Source organism: Limanda limanda, chromosome 6, assembly GCF_963576545.1.
Source record: "Limanda limanda chromosome 6, fLimLim1.1, whole genome shotgun sequence".
Taxonomy (NCBI): Eukaryota; Metazoa; Chordata; class Actinopteri; order Pleuronectiformes; family Pleuronectidae; genus Limanda; species Limanda limanda.
Genome location: NC_083641.1, coordinates 6,356,731 through 6,376,045, shown reverse-complemented (window position 1 = coordinate 6,376,045; position 19,315 = coordinate 6,356,731). Strand labels below are relative to the sequence as shown.

General features: G+C 41.8%; 2 protein-coding genes across 3 annotated transcripts; one reads left to right on the top strand and one right to left on the bottom strand.

The window, feature by feature from the left end:
- Positions 1 to 1,068: 1,068 nt before the first annotated feature.
- On the top strand, positions 1,069 to 9,033 carry LOC133003661 (sodium- and chloride-dependent GABA transporter 2-like). Its single transcript, XM_061073449.1, has 14 exons — positions 1,069 to 1,219; positions 1,300 to 1,434; positions 3,093 to 3,233; positions 3,929 to 4,016; positions 4,151 to 4,283; positions 4,356 to 4,490; positions 4,572 to 4,675; positions 4,863 to 4,987; positions 7,002 to 7,114; positions 7,194 to 7,331; positions 7,573 to 7,675; positions 7,771 to 7,871; positions 8,028 to 8,198; positions 8,926 to 9,033. Exons 1-14 carry the CDS (start codon positions 1,078 to 1,080, stop codon positions 9,031 to 9,033), a joined length of 1,737 nt encoding a protein of 578 aa, XP_060929432.1. The 5' UTR covers positions 1,069 to 1,077.
- A 1,042-nt stretch (positions 9,034 to 10,075) lies between these two features.
- Positions 10,076 to 17,917, bottom strand: si:ch211-132b12.7 (uncharacterized protein LOC564531 homolog). 2 transcript variants are annotated; one of them, XM_061073361.1, is made up of 4 exons: positions 17,679 to 17,917; positions 15,287 to 15,469; positions 13,591 to 13,778; positions 10,076 to 12,514 (listed from the first exon to the last, which is right to left on the bottom strand). In XM_061073361.1, exons 2-4 carry the CDS (start codon positions 15,459 to 15,461, stop codon positions 11,522 to 11,524), a joined length of 1,356 nt encoding a protein of 451 aa, XP_060929344.1. In that variant the 5' UTR covers positions 15,462 to 15,469; positions 17,679 to 17,917; the 3' UTR covers positions 10,076 to 11,521. The 2 variants fall into 2 exon arrangements, with proteins under 2 accessions (XP_060929344.1, XP_060929345.1); XM_061073362.1 differs by lacking the exon at positions 17,679 to 17,917 and adding an exon at positions 16,372 to 16,402.
- Positions 17,918 to 19,315: the final 1,398 nt, after the last annotated feature.

The following is a 19,315-nucleotide window of genomic DNA, read 5'->3' as shown; positions in this document are numbered from 1 at the left end:
CTTCACCTTATTAAACTGTTTTGCAGGTCAAACTCATCGTTGTGCTGATCACTGTATCCCGTTATTCCAAATCAGGAGGTAACCAAAGACTTTAAAAAGCTTGTCCATCTCTGGAGGATGAAATTTGAAAAACATTAAGTTCACTCAATGCAAAAAACATGTCTTTAATGCTTGTTGAATGTAAGTGATGTAGTGTAATTCTTAAAAAGTGTCTACTAAATAAAAACAAATTTATAATTAGAATATCACTGTCAATAGCATAACTTTTGCTATTGTGACTTCTATACTCTACCAGTTTATAAGATCTGATATCACACAGATTATAATACTGCCATACAGTGATTGATTTGGACACCACTTCTTCGTCCAGGAAATAATGGGGATGTAGGAATATACAGAGGTGTCACATTTTGGGGTGTTGTTCTGGATCCAAATGCAGATACTAAGAGCTGCAGAGGCGGTTAAGAGACTTTAAACATTAAACCCAAAGGCGAAGCTGGATGGCGAGTCCATGACTGGAGCCAAGGTCAGAAACACAGAAACATCATGGGGAAACAAAAACTGACATGAACAGATCCTGAACTAAGCAGACGAACTGACACAGAAGTCTGGAAGCAAAGAAACTATGACTATTATATTTAGGTATCCAGATCAGGGGGCAGATCCAGGATTTATCTTTTAATTTCTTTAACGTTGCAAGATAGGGCATTTTTTTCTTAATGAATCAAATCTGGCATATTTAGACGAGGTATATTTATAAGTGTGTGCAGTTTGGTGCAGATCCAAATAAAAATCTGGTCAATTTAACTGTGGTTTCATAAGGGGACTATTGGGCCTTGCCAGAGGTACAGTGTGAACTCTACTGGAATCCCTGTAGTTTAGAGATTGAAATGTATGCTCGGCAGGAGATAATTTACATTTCCACTGAGAACTGATTAACTGGTCAGAAAGTTGCTGATTACATGACAGAATTAGGAGTGAATATAAAGGTTGAGACAACCTGGACGACAAAGTGCCTGGGTTACAAAGACGACTGGGTCCAGACGGAAGTTTTTTGGTATGTTGAATCAAAAATTTATGACACAAAACAAGAAGGAGGATGTGGAGGAGAGAGGACACTGGGGCAGTAAGGTGGAGTTTCTACTGGCCGTGGCGGGAAATGTTGTCGGCCTGGGCAACGTTTGGAGGTTTCCTTACCTCTGCTACAAAAACGGAGGGGGTAAACAAATATGATGCTCACTACATAGATTATTACTCAAACAATTGTATGGTAGCAATGTGTTTTTTTTGTGAATTTAGGTGCATTCCTGGTGCCGTATGTGGTATTCGTGGTGACATGTGGTGTACCCCTGTTCCTGCTGGAAATCACCATCGGCCAGTACACCCAGGAGGGCAGCGTAACCTGCTGGAGGAAACTATGCCCACTGGCAGAAGGTATACACTACATGCAATATTGTGTCAGCGCCAGACGAAAAAACATGATTTACTGGAGACGATTTTGAAATGATGATTGGTGCAGGACTGCCTGTTAGTTTAATGTTTGACCAAACCTTAACCAACAGTGGTAAAACGTCCTTCACAAAGGGAGAATACGTGAGGCAGTAACCGAAATAAAAATTACATGGAGCCAACACAAACTAATATAAAAAATGGACTAACTAATCATCAATAACATGGACTCCCTGACCAAGCAAAACAATATTTGTATGTAATGGAAGTGACAAAATTGTTTAAAAAATAGTTTTTTTTGAAAAAAAAATTAAGGAGCGCACTACTGATTGAACACATCAAAGTCTGCTTGGAGAGTTATATTGCATATGTGGAAAACAAGGACTATATAGCCTTTGATAAAGTCCCTGAACTAATTTCAAGTGTTGGTTTGGGCAGAAGACCTCAAGTGTGAAAAGGTGAAAGATGCACGCCCTTGATCAATCACGAGTCAGACTCATCTGTCAATAATGACATTTCACCTTGTTTTTTTAGCATCTCATAACTAATTAAAACAAAACTTACCAGAAAATCTTGGACAAACATTAGTATAAGAACTATATCTAAAATGAACAGACCATTCTTTGAGGTCAAAGACATGTACTTTGGATTTGTAGTTTTGTCCATGTCCCATCGTTAAACATGGTGGAGGCTGGGTTGATGACCTAGACTGCAGCCAGCCACCAGGGGGCATCAAGATGCTTTGCTGTCACTTTTGGGCAGCAGCGAACTTATCCATCTGTATTTACAGTCAATGTTTTTTTAAGCCTTGAGTTTGGCATTTTGTCCTGGGCTATCTTGTTTTTTTTTTTTTTTTAAAGTAACGATATGGGGAGGAGCAGGTGGTTGGAGCCTGAGAGCTTGAGGACACTGCACACCTACCCACACCTGACATCTGCATCTATGCGTGCTTTATTTTCAATTTTACTCTAAATGGGAACATCATTTACTAAATGAGCATCATGCTGGATTGAAGAAGACTTCTATTAATTGAGACCATAAACTCCACAGGAAAATATAGAATGACGTTATAAATCAGGTGAGAATTTTGGGTCATTTTGTCATTGACTTCTGTAGAAACAGAGCTTTTTTCGCAACCAGTGGAGTCGCCCTCTGCTGCTCATTTAACAGAAGACAGTTTTCAGGCACTTCCGCATAAGCTCCAGAGTCTATTCATTTTAACATACAGTCAATAAGCTTCAGACACCTGAATCTCTCCTTTAAATGTCATACTGTAGGTTTTGACAATTCATATTTTGGAAAACTATGAATAAGTCCAACAGTATCACAAAAGGCTTAATTGGAGGAGATATGTATATTATTTAATATATTTATAAAGACTGGAAATGAAACATTAAATGCTATAAATACATTCCATTAGCTGACATCTTGCGTAAAACCTGTTTTTCAACCTGAAATTTGCAAAAAACATTTCTTTCAAATGGGACTAATTTAGTTAACTTAAAGTGAAATTTCAGAGTTTCAGAGTGAGTGAGCAGTTTTAATGGAAGGTTTTGTTTGCAAAAAGAGTTTAGGGTTCAAGATAAATGGAGGAAGTCAGGTTTTTGTAATGTAGGTATTCTAGGTAATGTCTTTTCATGCAGGTATCGGCTATGGTGGCCTGCTGATTCTCCTCTACAGCTGTATGACCTACATCATCATTCTTGCCTGGGCTTTGCTCTACCTGGTGTTCTCCTTCAGCTCCCAGCTGCCCTGGTCCAGCTGCAGCAACGACTGGAACACAGGTACAAAGGTTAACTTGTGTCACAGAGTGGACAATAATATATGCATGATTTACTGCTGTTATTATATAAGACAAATGACTGGATCATTGCCATGAACAGTGTCTTTTATTGCTAACTACGGACCAATTTCATTGCATACATTTTGACTAAAAAAGCACAGGTCTAAAAATAAACTTACCAGCACAACAACCAGGAACCATAAACTGAAGCAGTGAAATGGAAAACATCCATGGATTTCTTGAATTTGGGCAGAAATATTTCCTTAGACTCACATTAGGTTCACATTTAACGTTGGGGGTTAAAGGTCACGGTGACCTCATTAATCATGATTTTGGCCTCTTGAACGTATCTCAAATCTCCCTTTAAGGATCTTCTTCAAGCTTTGAATAGCTGTCTCTCAGAAATTGTGATTATATTGCAAGGGTCACAGTGTGACCTTATATGAATCTGTAAGAAAAATGTATGCAGATGGAAACTGCACTGATTGGTGGGGGCACAAAACTGCAGCGCGGCAATTCTGGTTATTTTATTAAGTGCTTTCCTAACTAACATTTATCAATAATGATTGGAGGGCAATTTTCTCTTTCTCAGATATTTGGTATGAAAACAATAGCAATGATTTAAGTGTTGTTTTAAACCTCAACAATGCATCAAGAAACATTTCCTGTGTTTTCCCTCTCTCATCTCCTTTTTAGATGACTGTGTGGACTTCTCAACAAGAAATAACACCATTCAATTGACCAATCAGACAAACTCATCCTCTGCTGCCACAGAATTCTGGGAGTATGACTGTCGTTAACAAATCAGCCTCCAGGCTATTCCTCATGTTCCAAATAGACATTATGATGGTGTCTTATGCAAGACACAATAATAATGAATACAATATTGTGTTACTTGTTGATAATTTCTCTTTCTAGACGACGAGTGCTGGCTATTTCAGGGGGGATTGAGGAGATAGGCAGCATCAGGTGGGAGGTGCTTTTGTGTCTTATTGCCGTGTGGGTCACCTGCTACTTTTGTATCTGGAAAGGAGTCCGATCTACAGGCAAGGTATTTATGTAAGCTCCAGACTGTGCCACATTAAAAGTCTACAATACATGTTTATAAATGTATTTTCCCCAGGTGGTGTATGTCACTGCTACCTTCCCCTATGTGATGTTATTCATTCTTCTGATTCGTGGACTCTCTCTTCCTGGTGCTCTACAAGGAGTGTTGTTTTATCTGCTGCCTGAACCCTCACGACTCACAGACCCTCAGGTGGGTGACATATAGGTAGGAAATATGTCATCAGAGTAAGTGGACAAATCCTCAAAGCTCAGCACTGCTCTGTTGAAACAGGTGTGGATGGAAGCTGGGGCTCAGATCTTCTTCTCGTACAGTGTGGGTGTGGGCTCTTTAACTGTGCTCGGCAGCTACAACACCTACAACAACAACTGCTATAAGTAAGTATTTGTCACTGTGTCCCTGGGTTTGACTCTCCAGCAATGTTCGGCCTTTTTAATTACGCAAATACAGTTTAAGAAATTATTTATAATTCTTTAATTTTTCGACCTGATCAATAGATAAGCAACAGTGTATTAAAATGATCAACCATGTACTATAAGCTCATGAATCATAATCTTTTTGCAGAGATTGTCTTTGGCTGTGTTTGCTGAACAGTGCTACCAGTGTGGTGGCTGGGTTCGCGGTCTTCTCTGTGCTGGGGTTCATGGCTCATGAGCAAGGCGTTCCCATTTCAGAAGTGGCCGAGTCAGGTAAAGCAATTCACCAGGAGCATTCAGACAGATAAACCCTTTTCTTTAGAATCACTGAACTCTGGCAACTTGTCACAACTTTGAGGAGGCCTCTACTCATTTTAATTTGGAGTGTCATCTTGTTACTCTTACTTTAAACTTTTAACTTCAATTACTGAAGACTTTTTTTTAAAAACTGATTTTACCCTCTACATTTCCTGACACTATTAAGCTAAAACACGAACGCTGCCATCCTGTGCATATAGAGTCAGAATCTGTGCAGTAGCGATGTGGGGATAGCCAATCACAAGAAGGTCTCAGCTGTCAATCATGACATTTCACCCTGTTTCGAAATCATCAAAAGCAAACTTATAGGAAAAACTAATGCTTGGACAAACATCAGTGCGATAAAAACTTTCTAAAATCACAGTAACCGTCTTTAGGGGGGGAAATATTTGACGTGTACTTTAATGTCTAGTCTAGACGTCTACCCATCCATTAACACAGAGGGTGCAGTCAGCCACCGGGTGGTGATGAAGATGCTTTGGCTTCAATTTTGAGGAGCAGTCCTATTGTTAGTCATCATATACAGTCAAAGTCAAAACCTCAGTATTAGAACACATTCGTCCTCCTCATTTTACACATGAAACATAAACTTGGCATTGACTGTGCCTTTAACACATTCAACTTAAATCACTTCCCTGCACTGTTGACATAATTTACCACAAAGGGAAATAAGTGAAACGCTTTGTGTGCAGACAGGAACAGAGGTTTACATTCATCAGAGTGAGATGTTGCAGATGCAGACATTATACACAAAAGCTTGTGTCTAAGGACATGATACAATGGACAGTAAAACAATAAGTACGGGTGACGTAGAGCTCTGGATTCACTTAATAAAACTGTGCGTTCTGACAATTCTGTTCAAAATATAGGTTTAAAACTATTTCTATTACATAGAGTTAGTCCTCGGATAGTAAGTAGTTACTGAACAGATTGAAAATCTACATAAACACTTTGCTGCCATCTTGAGGACATGATAAGCAGAGCAGTCGTTTTCAGGTCTTAGTCCACATCAGCTACAGCAGAGGTTCCCAAACTTTTCAGCCCATGCCCTCCAAAATAACCGTGCCACAGACTTGTGACCCCCCGTCATCCCAAAGGATTTTGATTTGAGCGAGTTCAGAAAAGAATCCCCCATACATACACATGTGGCAGTGTTTCCTGTGGTGCTGTTAACTTAGAACTCTGAAATAAATGTAATGGAATTTTTGCAACTATTACCAATAGTTTTTTTAAATTGTATTTAATTTTATGAACCATACATCCTTCTGTGGATCATTCAGGCTTACAGTGCCTGTTCTAATCCTGCCTACATGGAATGGGCTGATTGCTTTACCTCTGATAACACTCCAGAATTACTTCAGTTATTCCTTGTCATTACTGATCCTCTTCAAACTCTTCTGCAATATACAATACTTTTTTTGTTGTTTGTGTGCAGAGCTTGTTTATTAACAGTCTATGGTTTGTGGGTCAAGAAAGTTGCTTTCATCCTACCTAGTTTATCGTCAATAAAGCGATTTTACAACACTTTTCTAGAAATTAAATAATGTTTTTCCTTTCCATTCACTCGTGTGGCCTTTATATAAGTTTGAATGATTGACACAACTGCTGGTTGACCCACTTGCCGACAGCTGCTGTTAGTTTATCTGAGGACGAAGAAGAAGACTCACTCAACCCATGGACTGAAGGCACAATGCTGACTGCTACAGAGCACTGGTCGCCTGTTTATTCAAATATCATTCATATTAGACGTATTGTGAGTGCAAAATTGCACCAAATTTGACAATGCACTTCTCTGAGCCCTTAACAGTGCACATATCAAACGTGAAGCCAATAAGATGACATGTGTATTCCACAGACAGAAGTTTATGGAATAAGATAGATCTCAAACCTATTTGATATTTCCAGTAAGTTACACAGAGGCAGACAGTAGGAGACCAGTCTATGATCCAATCTGCTGTTGTCTCTCCAGGTCCAGGACTGGCCTTCATTGCTTACCCTCAGGCTGTAGCCATGATGCCTCTGCCTCAGCTGTGGTCCATCTGTTTCTTTATTATGCTCCTTCTTTTGGGTCTGGACACACAAGTAAGACACACAGACTCTAAAGGAGAGGCAATTCCATTTGGACATGTGCTCATTTCTGTCTTGTTTGATTTCTCTACAGTTTGTCGCCATGGAGGTAGTGATTACGTCCATCATAGACATGTTTCCAGCTGTAATGCGCAGAGCAGGCCGACGAGAACGTTTCCTCCTTCTCTTCTGCCTCACGTGTTTCTTTTGTCAGCTCATTATGATCACTGAGGTCAGTAAATGTATCCACATTTGTTACTCCAATATGTGTTGCAGCAAAATACAGCAATTTCTATGTGATGGATTTGCTTATTTATTCTATCATCAGTATATGCTTTCTAGTTATGTATGGTATGGTGGCTTGGATGTACAAATCTCAAATAGCTATTGTGTTGTTTTATTTGCTGTTGTTCATACATGTGAGTTTGACAGTAAATGTTAAGTAAATTAACTGTCTCTGTTTTTGTCTCCAGGGAGGGATGTATGTGTTCCAATTGTTTGACTACTACGCTTGTAACGGAGCCTGCATCCTCTTTCTCTGTGTGTTTGAAACCCTGGCACTGGGATGGGTATTTGGTAAGTGTGGTATCTTAATATTCTAGAGTAACTTGCACACATCTGTTTTCATCTGATTTTTGTGTAACATTAATCCAAAATCCTTTCCCATTAAGGGGTCGAGCGGTTGTATGACATCATAAAGGATATGACGGGTGTGCGTGCCAATATATTCTTTAAAATCTGCTGGCTCTATCTCACACCGCTGGTCTCACTGGTGAGTCAGGCCCTCACTGTTGGGACATGAAACAATTATTAATATCCATACAGCCCCATTTTTAAAGCTAGATTGCTTAGTTAGCCCAAAAAACATCCATCTATAAAACATCAACCAAAATACCAAAGTACTAAGTGTTTAATTTTGCTTCCTCAGGTCACATTTATAAGTTCTTTGGTGGTGTACCAGCCTCTGACCTTCAATCGCTGGTATGTGTACCCATTCTGGACATATGTGGTGGGCTGGGTACTGGCCCTGTCCTCCATTGTACTTGTGCCAGGTTGGGCATTATATAAACTGGGGACTGGGACTGGAACCCTCAGTCAGGTATGGACAATGATGAAATCGATTAATGTGAAAACTGTCCTACTGTGACATGATCCATTCTTAAAGTTTGCTCAGGAATATATGGACCTTTTAAGCAATGTAGAGGTTTCTTGACAATGTGATTAGTTTAGCACGATCAGTAAATATACAGTAACTGACTCGATGACTGCGGGCATGAGTCCTTTCAGCTTATTATGACTATATGAAACAGAAACCAACATCCAGGTCATGTGCCTCATGATCCCTGGCTAACCTCTTAAAACCCTGATGCAAAACATTAGGAACACATAAAATGCTGTGATAAAAAGCTAAAGTCTGATGAATGCTTGGAGTCAGTATACTCAACAAGCATGGCACAATGACGGCACAAAGACGCTCAAGCTTCCGTCAGGAAGTCTTTGATCAACATCAAAATACTAAATAAGCTGTACATTTTAAAATAAGTATTTATTATTGTTATTAATGTGTCGGCAGGAAGATCTTTAAAAGTTTGACATGCCTAAATTTGAAGTACAAATATTACATAGTAGTACAAACTACATTCTCTATAGTATTGCAGTATTCTTGATAGTAATTACTGCGAATACCACTGCAACAATGCAATTAAGTAATTATCCAGCTGACTCACAACTTGCTTAGTTTAACATAACCAAGTTGTCCGTCAACTAATGACAGTTCTGTTGCACCTCTGTACTAAATTATCGTCGACTTTTTATCTTTTTCATAGCGTTGCCTTCGGCTGTGCCGACCTGACCCTGACTTCTCACTGACCAAAGGCAGAGAGGATGAGCTGCAGCACATTGGAGGGGAAGAAGTGCAGAATTCAGCTAATTGATGTGAAAGATTCACCTGATCCTCAGCTGTTTTGTGTCTGCATCTAAAGGCCCTACATGCTGGTACCGAGCAGACTGGTTGCTGACTGCAATATGTTTTTCTCTGCTAACGAGGTTTTTAACTGCTGTGTGTTTGTCTGTTAGCAGATGAAAGAACTACTTTATAGATATTTGGGACACTTGGTGGAAAGGTGGGGTACGGGGTATTTTATAGCAAAGGGTTGGATTTGTTTTTATCCCTTTCTTTAAAATTGTGAGAGAGGATGTTATTTTGATTTTTTTGACTTCAAGAAATAATGCAGAGACCTTTATGAAAAATGTCAGGCATGGGTAGATAGCTAATATTAACAGAGGTGAGATTTGTTGCTGTTCCAGATTTGGGAAAGTATTTCAGAATCAACTAGAGCTAGGTGTGTAAAGCATCTACCAATGTGTAGATAATGAAGACATAATATTGCTATGTAGATGGTATATCCATTTGATCTCAATAAATTTATATGCAATATGGTGGTAAAGTGGCCAATCGGAGGTATACGCTATCCAAATGCCCTTCTATTTTTTTTCAGACAAGAATGTAAAAAAACTAATTTCAGTCTCCAATGCTGCAGTAAATCAGAGAGTGCATACCTCCACCAAGGCAAACACTCCATTTCACCATATTAAAAGTGAGTAAGTGAAAAAACTCTTCGATCTGCAGATTATTCTGGATCTGCTCCTAAATTGATCAGGTTCTTCGTTGGGTCATGCCTCACTGCTCCACAATATTTTATGGAAATGGCTTTGGTCGTTTTTGGGTAATCCTGGCAACAGAGAAAAATAAACGCAGGTGAAAACATACCCTCATGTGGAATGAAAATCCTCTGTCACACCCTCTGATACATATTTTGATCAAAAATAGATATAAAAAGCTGCATTGACAAATACACTAAAGAATATATAATTGAAATAAATGTAAATGCCATTTCAAATTCCAAAATGTATATGAAATGTCATAAAACAAACAGAAGCGGTCACATTTTGATGTAATTTTTTATATTGCTTTATTTGAATACCTTAAAATTATGAAAAAATGCACTGCATAAACCACTCTCAGTTTCATTAATGTGTGTCATATGCATGAGCCCAAAATAGTGGAAGAATAATTCCACGTATATCACATGCATATAAATCACTGAGTCAACATCATTTTATACAAAAACACTGTCAAACTCTCTCAGGCTCACGATGCAAACGGTGCTACATCTATGAATAAAAAAACGTACGACCACAAGACAAAGTTAGTGGCTCTGTGCAAATCATCGAACTGGAGAGAGTTCTTGCATGAGAGAAAATGGTGTAACAGATCTCCTGTGCGATATCGGCATCCAGTCTGTGGTTAATCACTTCCATTATAACAAGGCATGTGCTGTGTATGTTAAATGAATAGAGTTCACCGAGTGTCACAGTCTGTGACAGTTATGCATCTTCGTAGAGAGTAAAATATCACTTGAGTCTTTAAGGCTTTGTTGGAGAAGCGTTTGAAAACAAGTCCCTGAAGCAGTCCAGTGTGATGCAGTCTGTGACGTTACAGGAGGAGTTTCTCTGCAGCATTAGGCTCTCTTTTGTGCCTCCTTAAAGTGCAATTTTTCTGGGAGCCTTTTTCTGTTCTTTCGTAGGCACCAATCTTAGAGACTGCTCTTGCTCAGGGAAATAAATTTATAAGAATCTATAGCTGTGTCTAATTCAGTGGCTGCAACCTTAAGAGGCTGCATTTCAAGACCAAAAGCATCACAGTGGTGAAACTGGACTGTCCCATTTCAATGGCTCCTTTAAATGCAACAAATGCATCCTTCCATCCCAGAGAAACGAAGATGCAGGTGGATCCTTTCCGACCCTAGGAATTGAAGGATTCGTTGTGCCTTAAATGAGTAACTGTATTTAAAAAGAGGAAATTGCGTTGGCAAAACAACGAGATGTGCCAAGCTTGAGTATCACGCCTGAGCCTAACCAAAGAATGCGGATGCAGCCTCTGAATTGGGACACAACTCACTTTTTCATTCAAAAATGATCTATTCCCATTTTCCCAGTTGTGAAGGCAAAATGACAAATGACCTGGTATTGCACGTGGAAGTTGTCATAACTGCATCAAGTGCCACTTGATTTTTAGCAAATAACCTCTTCCTTATAAGGACACACATTTTATTTTCACATAATCCATCAAGTGGCTCATTGGCAGACAGCGCCTCCTCCTGCGTGTGGTTCTGCAACGTCTGCAGTAGTGATAGATGATGGTGCCTTGGCAATGTGTTGCACTTAAGCACATTAATTATGAAATCAAATTTCAGATGTCAAAAACTTAACTCCAGTTAAAAGAATAAATCAACTGGGAACACAATGACATTGTACAGTACGTTCTAAAATAAGTAGAGATAAAACATAACAAATCATATCCAAACATAACTACCGGTTCTCCACTGGCAGGATCTCCTCCTCAAGGCACTGCAGATTGTGCTAATCAGTAGAACTGTCAGGAGGCGTAAAGGTGACTTTCCCACCGGTGGCGAGCTCCCTGCTTTGTTCCGACTGATGCGGTGATACAGGACAGTTCTGGTTTGGATCCAGTAAGGCTGGGGGACAATGAGCTGGTGACACATCCGAGCTCTCAGTGGCTGGCTGCTCACCGTCTACTGTGTTAATACTCTCTGGTTGACCAGAAGAATCTGGATGAGGCGGGGTTTGTAAGTTGTGCAGGCGTTGGAGGTTGGGGTAGCTGCAGGACTCGGACATGGCTCTGTGGAGAGGTTCCCAGGCTGTGACACCATTCAGGCCGCAGCTGGGGTTGCTGGCGGTCTGGCACAGCAGCTCCGTGTGCTGGCGCAGTTCCGAAATGTCCTGCTCGATAGCGTTGCTTTGGCGCAGCAGCTCCTTTGTGCGCAGTGCAATGTCTAACAAACCAGATTGTCTTAGCTTTTCTAATGTGTTGAGGAAACGGCGGTGGCTAACATTAGTGGTGCCGTACCTGTGAAGTCCTCTGGAGGAGCCGGCGGTGTGCACAGTGGACGCAGATGGAGAGCCCTGGCTAGAGCAAGCAATATCGGAAGTGGAGGACGATACAGTATCTCTGGCTGAAGAGGAGCATGAGAATGCTAATTTGGGTTGCTTATTAAGGTGCTGATCTAGCAGACTCCTGGTCCCTGGTGTACCTTCACTCTTATGTTTGGTGGACACATTCTCGCTCAGATTCTGGAGCTTTTCGTTTGATAAAGATATATCTGGGGGCTTCTTGCTGGAGGGTGGTGCAATACTGGATAAGGAGTTGAAAATAGGCAGGTATGTGCCGTTTCTTTTCTTGCCCGTGATGTTGGGCTTCCGGGACAAGGGCTTGTGGGGCTGCCGGGTGGTCGGCAACACGAGCAAAGGGGAAGCATCGGAACTGCCAGTTTCCCAGCTTTGATTTCTCCAGAGTAGCTGACCTTTTTTCTGGATCGTGTCCGGCTTGGGGGTCTGGGAGGGGAAAAAAAGCAAGTATGATACACTGAGGAAAAAAAGGACCCAAAGAGAAAAACATGTGCTAGTCTGTAGGCTGATAGGCCAATAAGGTATGAGTAAATAAACAAATTATAAAGAAAGGATGAGGCAGCATAAGTTCATAAAAAATAAACAAATAAAGAAAATCCTCAAAAACTACATTTACCCTTGTAAATCAGCAATATCCCTACTATTATGAACAAGATTTAATAATGAACCCAAACATTTTTACCATTCTATACCTAACAGATCCCAAACTTGGTGTGAAGCACAATTTGTGTGCTAGCTCACATTGCAACCACATATTGGTGCTTCCTCCGTAACGTTTTACCATCCACACAGACCTCATAGTTTCAGATGCAGTTGTGGCATCAATACAGTTCTTTATCATTAACAAAACTTGTTTCACTCTATGACCGGGGAATAACTCAGAGTCTGTTGCGCCTGAGAGTGACCTTTTTGCGTGAGCATGTGTACTCCCATTTTTACAACAGATTTAATTTATTCTGTGGGAAACGCTTATTCAAACCCAGGGCATGTGACATTAAGCAGTTGGTAACTGACATACTTATGAAGGGGATGTTATAATGCAATAAAAATGTATACATGTCTACATAATGTAACTACGGTCAGAATAGTCCACATGTCTTAATTTGATTATTCTGAGTATGAGCTTAATCCGACATGGCAGTGTCTTATTCAGACTATTGGCTTGATAACAGAATGTTGGTGTCCACATACATTTTCTTGCAGGGCTGTTAACTTTCAACATCAAAATACATTTTACAAAAGCTCTGGCTATTACGAGTAAAGTTAGAAAACATATGAGAAAACTCAATACAGGCCCTTACAACAGTGGGAGCCAGTCACACTGATCCATCTCTGACAATTTGAAGCTTCACTTTGCAACCCTGCTCTTGTTGTGCTGTGACTCTATGTCCACTGCCCTGAGAATATAGCTTAGTGTAAACGTTAAGTTTAGAATCCTTATTAGCACAGGATTAGTGTGTATCGCTTCCCTACGTCAGTGGCTGCACCCACACCAGCCTTACCTGCTTCAGCCCCATGTTGTCGATTATGTTGATGGGTGGGAGCTCACGTCCTGCAAGCATCAGGGTGGAATCCTCAGAATTTCTTTGCCCACGTTCTCTGTTCTGGCCAGGTTGTGACATTTCTGCACACTCACTTCCTCTGTCACTATGCTGGTCCTCCACATCCATATGCTGCCAGTCTGAGCAATCTGCAAAGAAAACACAACAAAAAATGAGGAAATCTGACTTATTCAGGAGCTGTGTACAAAGGGAAAGTTGAGCTGTTGTGACACAAGATGGAAGTGATACCGTTGCATTTTTTCCCCATACCATCTGGCCAAGGGCTGAGATGAGTGACAAACATGCTGTCATAAATTCCTAAACGATGTACACACAGAGCCTCATAGCATAGAACTACTAAATACTCCTACATGGGTAAGCAGGGGAGGCAGTCGTAGAAAGGGATGCTATGCTGTTGCACAAGCTGATGAGGAAAGCCTTCTCCGTGATTGGCGTGATACTTGACATACTCATGACAGTAGCAGAGCAAAATGACAAACAAAACCGCCGTCTATTGGGGACAAGGCCCAGCACCTGCTGCAAAACACCTTCACAACACAGAGTCGTGCGTTCAGTCTCAGTTCTGCTCCACTGACAGACTGAGGAAGTGTTTTCCCCATCCAGGCCTATCCCTAAGGCCCTGTTCAGACTTGGTATTAAAATGTGTCGTGAATCAGATCTCACTTCCCTCCACTATATGCAAATAGTCATGATCGTCATTTGTGATCATGAGGACCAAATGATGTGGTTTTTACCCCGTCTGACTTTAAAGAGGTCTCAGATGTCACCAATTAAAAAATGTATTAGTCATTATTTGTTGATAATTTGCCAAGAGCAAATCAACGTATGGACACGGAGAACCGTGAAAATATATTTTATTAATGTGAAACTGTAGCAGCTCAGAGGCAGCAGCTGAGATATGTGGCCCAGGATGCGTATGCGTTCACACACGGAAAACAATATGACTACATGCGTCCCAGACCACCTCCCAATGAGGTCAGAGAGATTGGATCCAAGAACGCTTTTGGGTACATTGAGATCTGAACTTAGCTCAGACCTGGATGTTAAAGGGTCTGAACAGGGTCTTAAATGCCACCCAGCAGGGGCAGAGAGATGGTGAGATCAGTCGGTTAATGCCTCTCTTAGCCTTGTTTTAGGACAATGCACCGGGAGAATGATCTTTTAACAGCCACAGCGGCTGAGGAGATTTTATGATCCAGTAGTGAGATATTCTCTACTGGGAAAGTCAGTCAGCTGAACTCAGTCGACCTGGGCAGGTTTAGTGTTTCAGTGTCTATGTCATCTTTATGGGTCGTCGTTTATGGGTCCCAGACTTCAAAAATTCAGTCATTGGCAGCAAAGAAATTGACACAAAACTTTAACTGACCACCTCATTAAAGTGTCTGTGACTTTCTTTCAAGTAATATCTGTCTCCTACGATTGAGGAAAAAAGTTTAAAAACTGCTACATTGCTTTCAGTCTCCATCTGATCAAATCAAAACATCAACATGGTACCCTACATGTCGTTTAAACGTCCTACACTTTACATATGGCACTTTTTGTCCATCCAGCTTTAATAAAAGATACAGAGAATCCAACATGGCAAATTGTAAATTCTCTAGTTATATTTCTGCCACATAAAATAAATAAAACTGACCAGAGTAGCCTGAGTCCTTCTCTGAGCTGCAGAGGGAGCCCCTTCCACTGGAGTCATCTGCGTCTGTAGTTTCACGCATCGCCAGCAGAATCGTACTGTTGCGCTCATCTTTGGCGTTCTTGCTGGATGTGGCACAGGGGCTGTGCTCGCTCAGGCAAGGTTGTTCCTTTGGCATACTGTACCCTAATGAGAAAAAACATGATACTGAGACAGTTAGTCACAGCTAGTAAATGCCAGCATAGAAACACAACTTCAGACCTGAGAGGATGTACCCTGCCTGTGCCCGTCACCCACTGCATGTTAAGACAGACTCATGACCATCGGGATAGGTCGCATTTTATTTGTTTGGATTTTAGATGCAAAACACTAAAACCTACAAATTAATATTCCTGCTGAATTTTAATATTTTAAAACTTGTATCACATACCTCCTAAATAAATATTATGTTGCTCCTCTTCTCATTGATAGGCTGTATAAATGATTTGCCTAAATTCTGTCTTGATTTGTTTGTGCCGTCTATTGGACAACAGCTTTACACGATTAGAGTATTTCCAATGTTTTTTCTCCACTATACCTACAATGGCATATGCTGATGGTTGTGTGTCTGCCTTTTGGGGATGAAACAGTGGCAACTGATGCACAATGACAGGCTGTGCACACCAGAGACAATACAGAGCATAAAACTCAGCATAACCAAATAAAATGCTGAAATTCAAGCTAACCACTAAAGACAATGGATCACAGTCAATAAATGTTTTTACAAGATTGCTACAGACTTTCCAAAATAACGCTGTAGGGGAAACTTCAGTCCTACTTTGTCTACCACACAAACCTGCATGACAGCTATCAAAAAGAATTGAGAATTGATGAAAATCCTGATAACGGGAATGGAAAAATAAACAAAAATGTATGATGGTTAAACTTGTATAAAACAAACTAACATTAGTACGAGATTATAAGGCTGATAAAACAGGATTACATACTAATCTGCCAACACATTGCTCAAGTAACTAGGATCCCATTGTTCTACAAATCCAACCACAAAGACTTAGTGGTATGCAAACAAGAAAGTGACAAGCAATTACCTATGACGCATTCAGGTAAAGCTGTCCTCAGGTGTAGATGCAACTTCTCAAAACAACCAGGGGATTGTAGCTTTCTTAATAAGAACAGCCTTTCATACGCATTCTTGTGCTGTCCATTCCTGGCTGAGTCAGTCTGGGGAGTTAACAGCCAGACTAACTCCTATAGATGTCCTCGCATGACACCAGATGCTCCGCTGCAGCACGCTCTCTGCTTTGAGTTATTTGTCTGGAAGGGAAGTAGGTGAGATGAGGACACAATCACTGGCAGTGCAGTGGATATCCACATTTTAATCTATGCTGAGCAGAGAATGATAAACATAGAATCATATAAATAACTAAGTGTATCCTGATGAAAAAAAACTGATGAGGGAATGGAATTTAGCAGCTTGTGAAATTTGGTGAAGATTGAAATAAAACCCCAGATCAAGTGAATGTTGATGTGGTTTCATAAACGGACTGTAGGACTGCTTGATTCAACTTCAGGAGTCTTTTTGGCCTTGGGGGGAGGTTTGTGCTCTTCTAGGTGACGTTGTTTTGATCACCAGCACATCTTCCTGTTTACACACACTCCCATCTATAGATGAGGCATTTCAAACAAGCTGCAGAGGCTTCCTGGGGTGAACGCTTCCGTGAAGGGATCACCCCCTGTCCTTAGGTGCCCTCCCCCCCCCCCCCCCCACACACATGTTATGCAACACAGCACTTCTTAGTCCAGCCCTCTGTCTGTCTGTCTGTCCCCTACACTCACGCGGCTCGTAAACACTAACACAAGCGTACATTAACAACCAGGAAGGGGTGGGAAGTGATAGATACATGAAACATTGTTCCTTCCGACATGTTTGCAGACGCGAACCAACAGACACACACATGTAATGACGGGAGAAGTAAGGACCAGAAAGTGGCGAGATCTGACGATATCACAGGCAATGTTATATATGATGTGTCATGTATACAAAGCCCACCTCAAAGTGTTTTAAAATAAAAGTATCTACAGTTTCATACTCAAGTTCAGGGAGTGGATACATGCTAATATAGCAAGCAGGAGCATGTTGTAGCGGCTATCAACCAGAACTACAGTAATCTATTTTTACTTTTCCTCTTTTGTCAAATCAGCTTTATTTCCCCACTACAATGTAAACAATGTGGCTCAAGCTAGTCACAATAAATCAACAGCACATCCGGTTTGTTTCAACACAAAATACACAGCGTTAAACAAAACAAGACGATGTTTTCAGCAAGGTCGCCTCGCCAAATCATGTTCAGCACTATCCATCGCTTTGGTTTTAAATCCCTGAAGCAGAACTTACCGGAGCGGTTATCCAGCAGGCGCCACTTTCAGGCTTTTGTTTTGAAATCCCGGCGGCTAACGCGAGCTAGCTTGACGCCGCTGTTTTAAGGTGGCACGGCGTTTTAGAAACAAAAAGAGTGAGGGGCGAAACAGACACTGATGACAGGCTGTGTCATGAAAGCGGGTGCGGGGGGGGGCAGCAGCTCAGAGGCACCAGCAGAACACACGGGGCTTCGCGCGGTGTTCGCCTGCTTTACCTCGGCTGAACCCGGGGCCGCCTCCCGGGCCGCGGACCACCTACCAGACACAATGAGAGCCGTCTGTAAGGAAGCTCGGCGCCCATTGGTCCGCCGGGAGGCCGCGGGGGCCAATCAGAGAGCAGCGCACGTGTAGCAGGCACACAGCTGTAGTGGAGGAAAAGAACACAAAGAGCAGCAGACTGATGAAGAGTCACGTTTAGATCAGGAAAACTATAGGCGGTCAAATGAGGACGCAGCTCACTCCACCAGGAACACCACCAGCTACACTCATGTTGCCTGTGATCAGAACAACAGTTGCAATGGAAAGCCTGCACATGACTGAGCTCGTATGTATAGACAGTGTTGGGAAGGATACTTTCAAAACGTATTCCGTTACAGAATACAGAATACATGCACAAAAATGTAATCTGTAACGTATTCCAATACATTAACTAATCTGAGTAACGTATTCTGAATACTTGGAATACTTCCGGTTTGTATTGCATTTTTTAAGTGTATGATTGCGGCGTTGTTATAGTCAGGGGAGCAGCAGCAGTTTAAACTCTCTCTCCACCGATGCTGCGGGCCCGCTGGATGTCCGGCTCCCATCCACTCCCACCTCTGTGCCGGTCCCACCGGAGGCTGAACCCCCCCTGCGCCAAGGCTGCCTCGCGCCTTGCAGCGATCGTTTCGGCGTCGGGTCTATTTTTTGCGCTTGACCCGAGCGTATCGCTCCAGGAAACACACTGAAAAATGATTTTAAACGATATTGATGACATATTTTATATGATATAAATGATAAAGCATGCATCCCATAGTTTGTATTCCCCTTCTGTTGTCCTGGAGTTTTAAATTTACCAATTTGACCGATCACATTATTAAATGCCCCCCTCCATACAGACACACAAGCAGTCATAAAGATAAAAAGAGAGGGGGGGGGGGGCGGAGAACACGTAATTTACCCTCGACACCCGACATTGAACGGAGCAAACAGCGGAGAAGTTCTTGAAGATGGATGACATTAAATTGGGACGCTGTTGCAGTTAATGTTGGAGCAACAAGTGACTATATGCTTTTATACTTCTGGGTCAACGGGTGATATTATTTTAGCGGCGCTTCAGCGTCCGGTGTGAACCCGGCGTGCCTCGCTGTCCTCCTGCAGAGCCATGACAGCGGAGCTCTGGAAGCGCAGGTCGGTCTTCTCTCACCAGGTGCTGGAAGGGCAGCTTGCGGATCAGCAGCTCCGTAGATTTCTGGTAGCGACGGAACTCTCTCAGAGCCACGGTCCCGGGCCTGTAACGGTCCCGAGCCGGTCGCGGTGAGGCTTCTTCACGCCGCCGGGGTCCGGGCGCTCTTACGGCAGCCCTGGTCTCCAGCTGCTTCCTGGGGGCTTTGCCTCCGGTGGATTTACGAGACA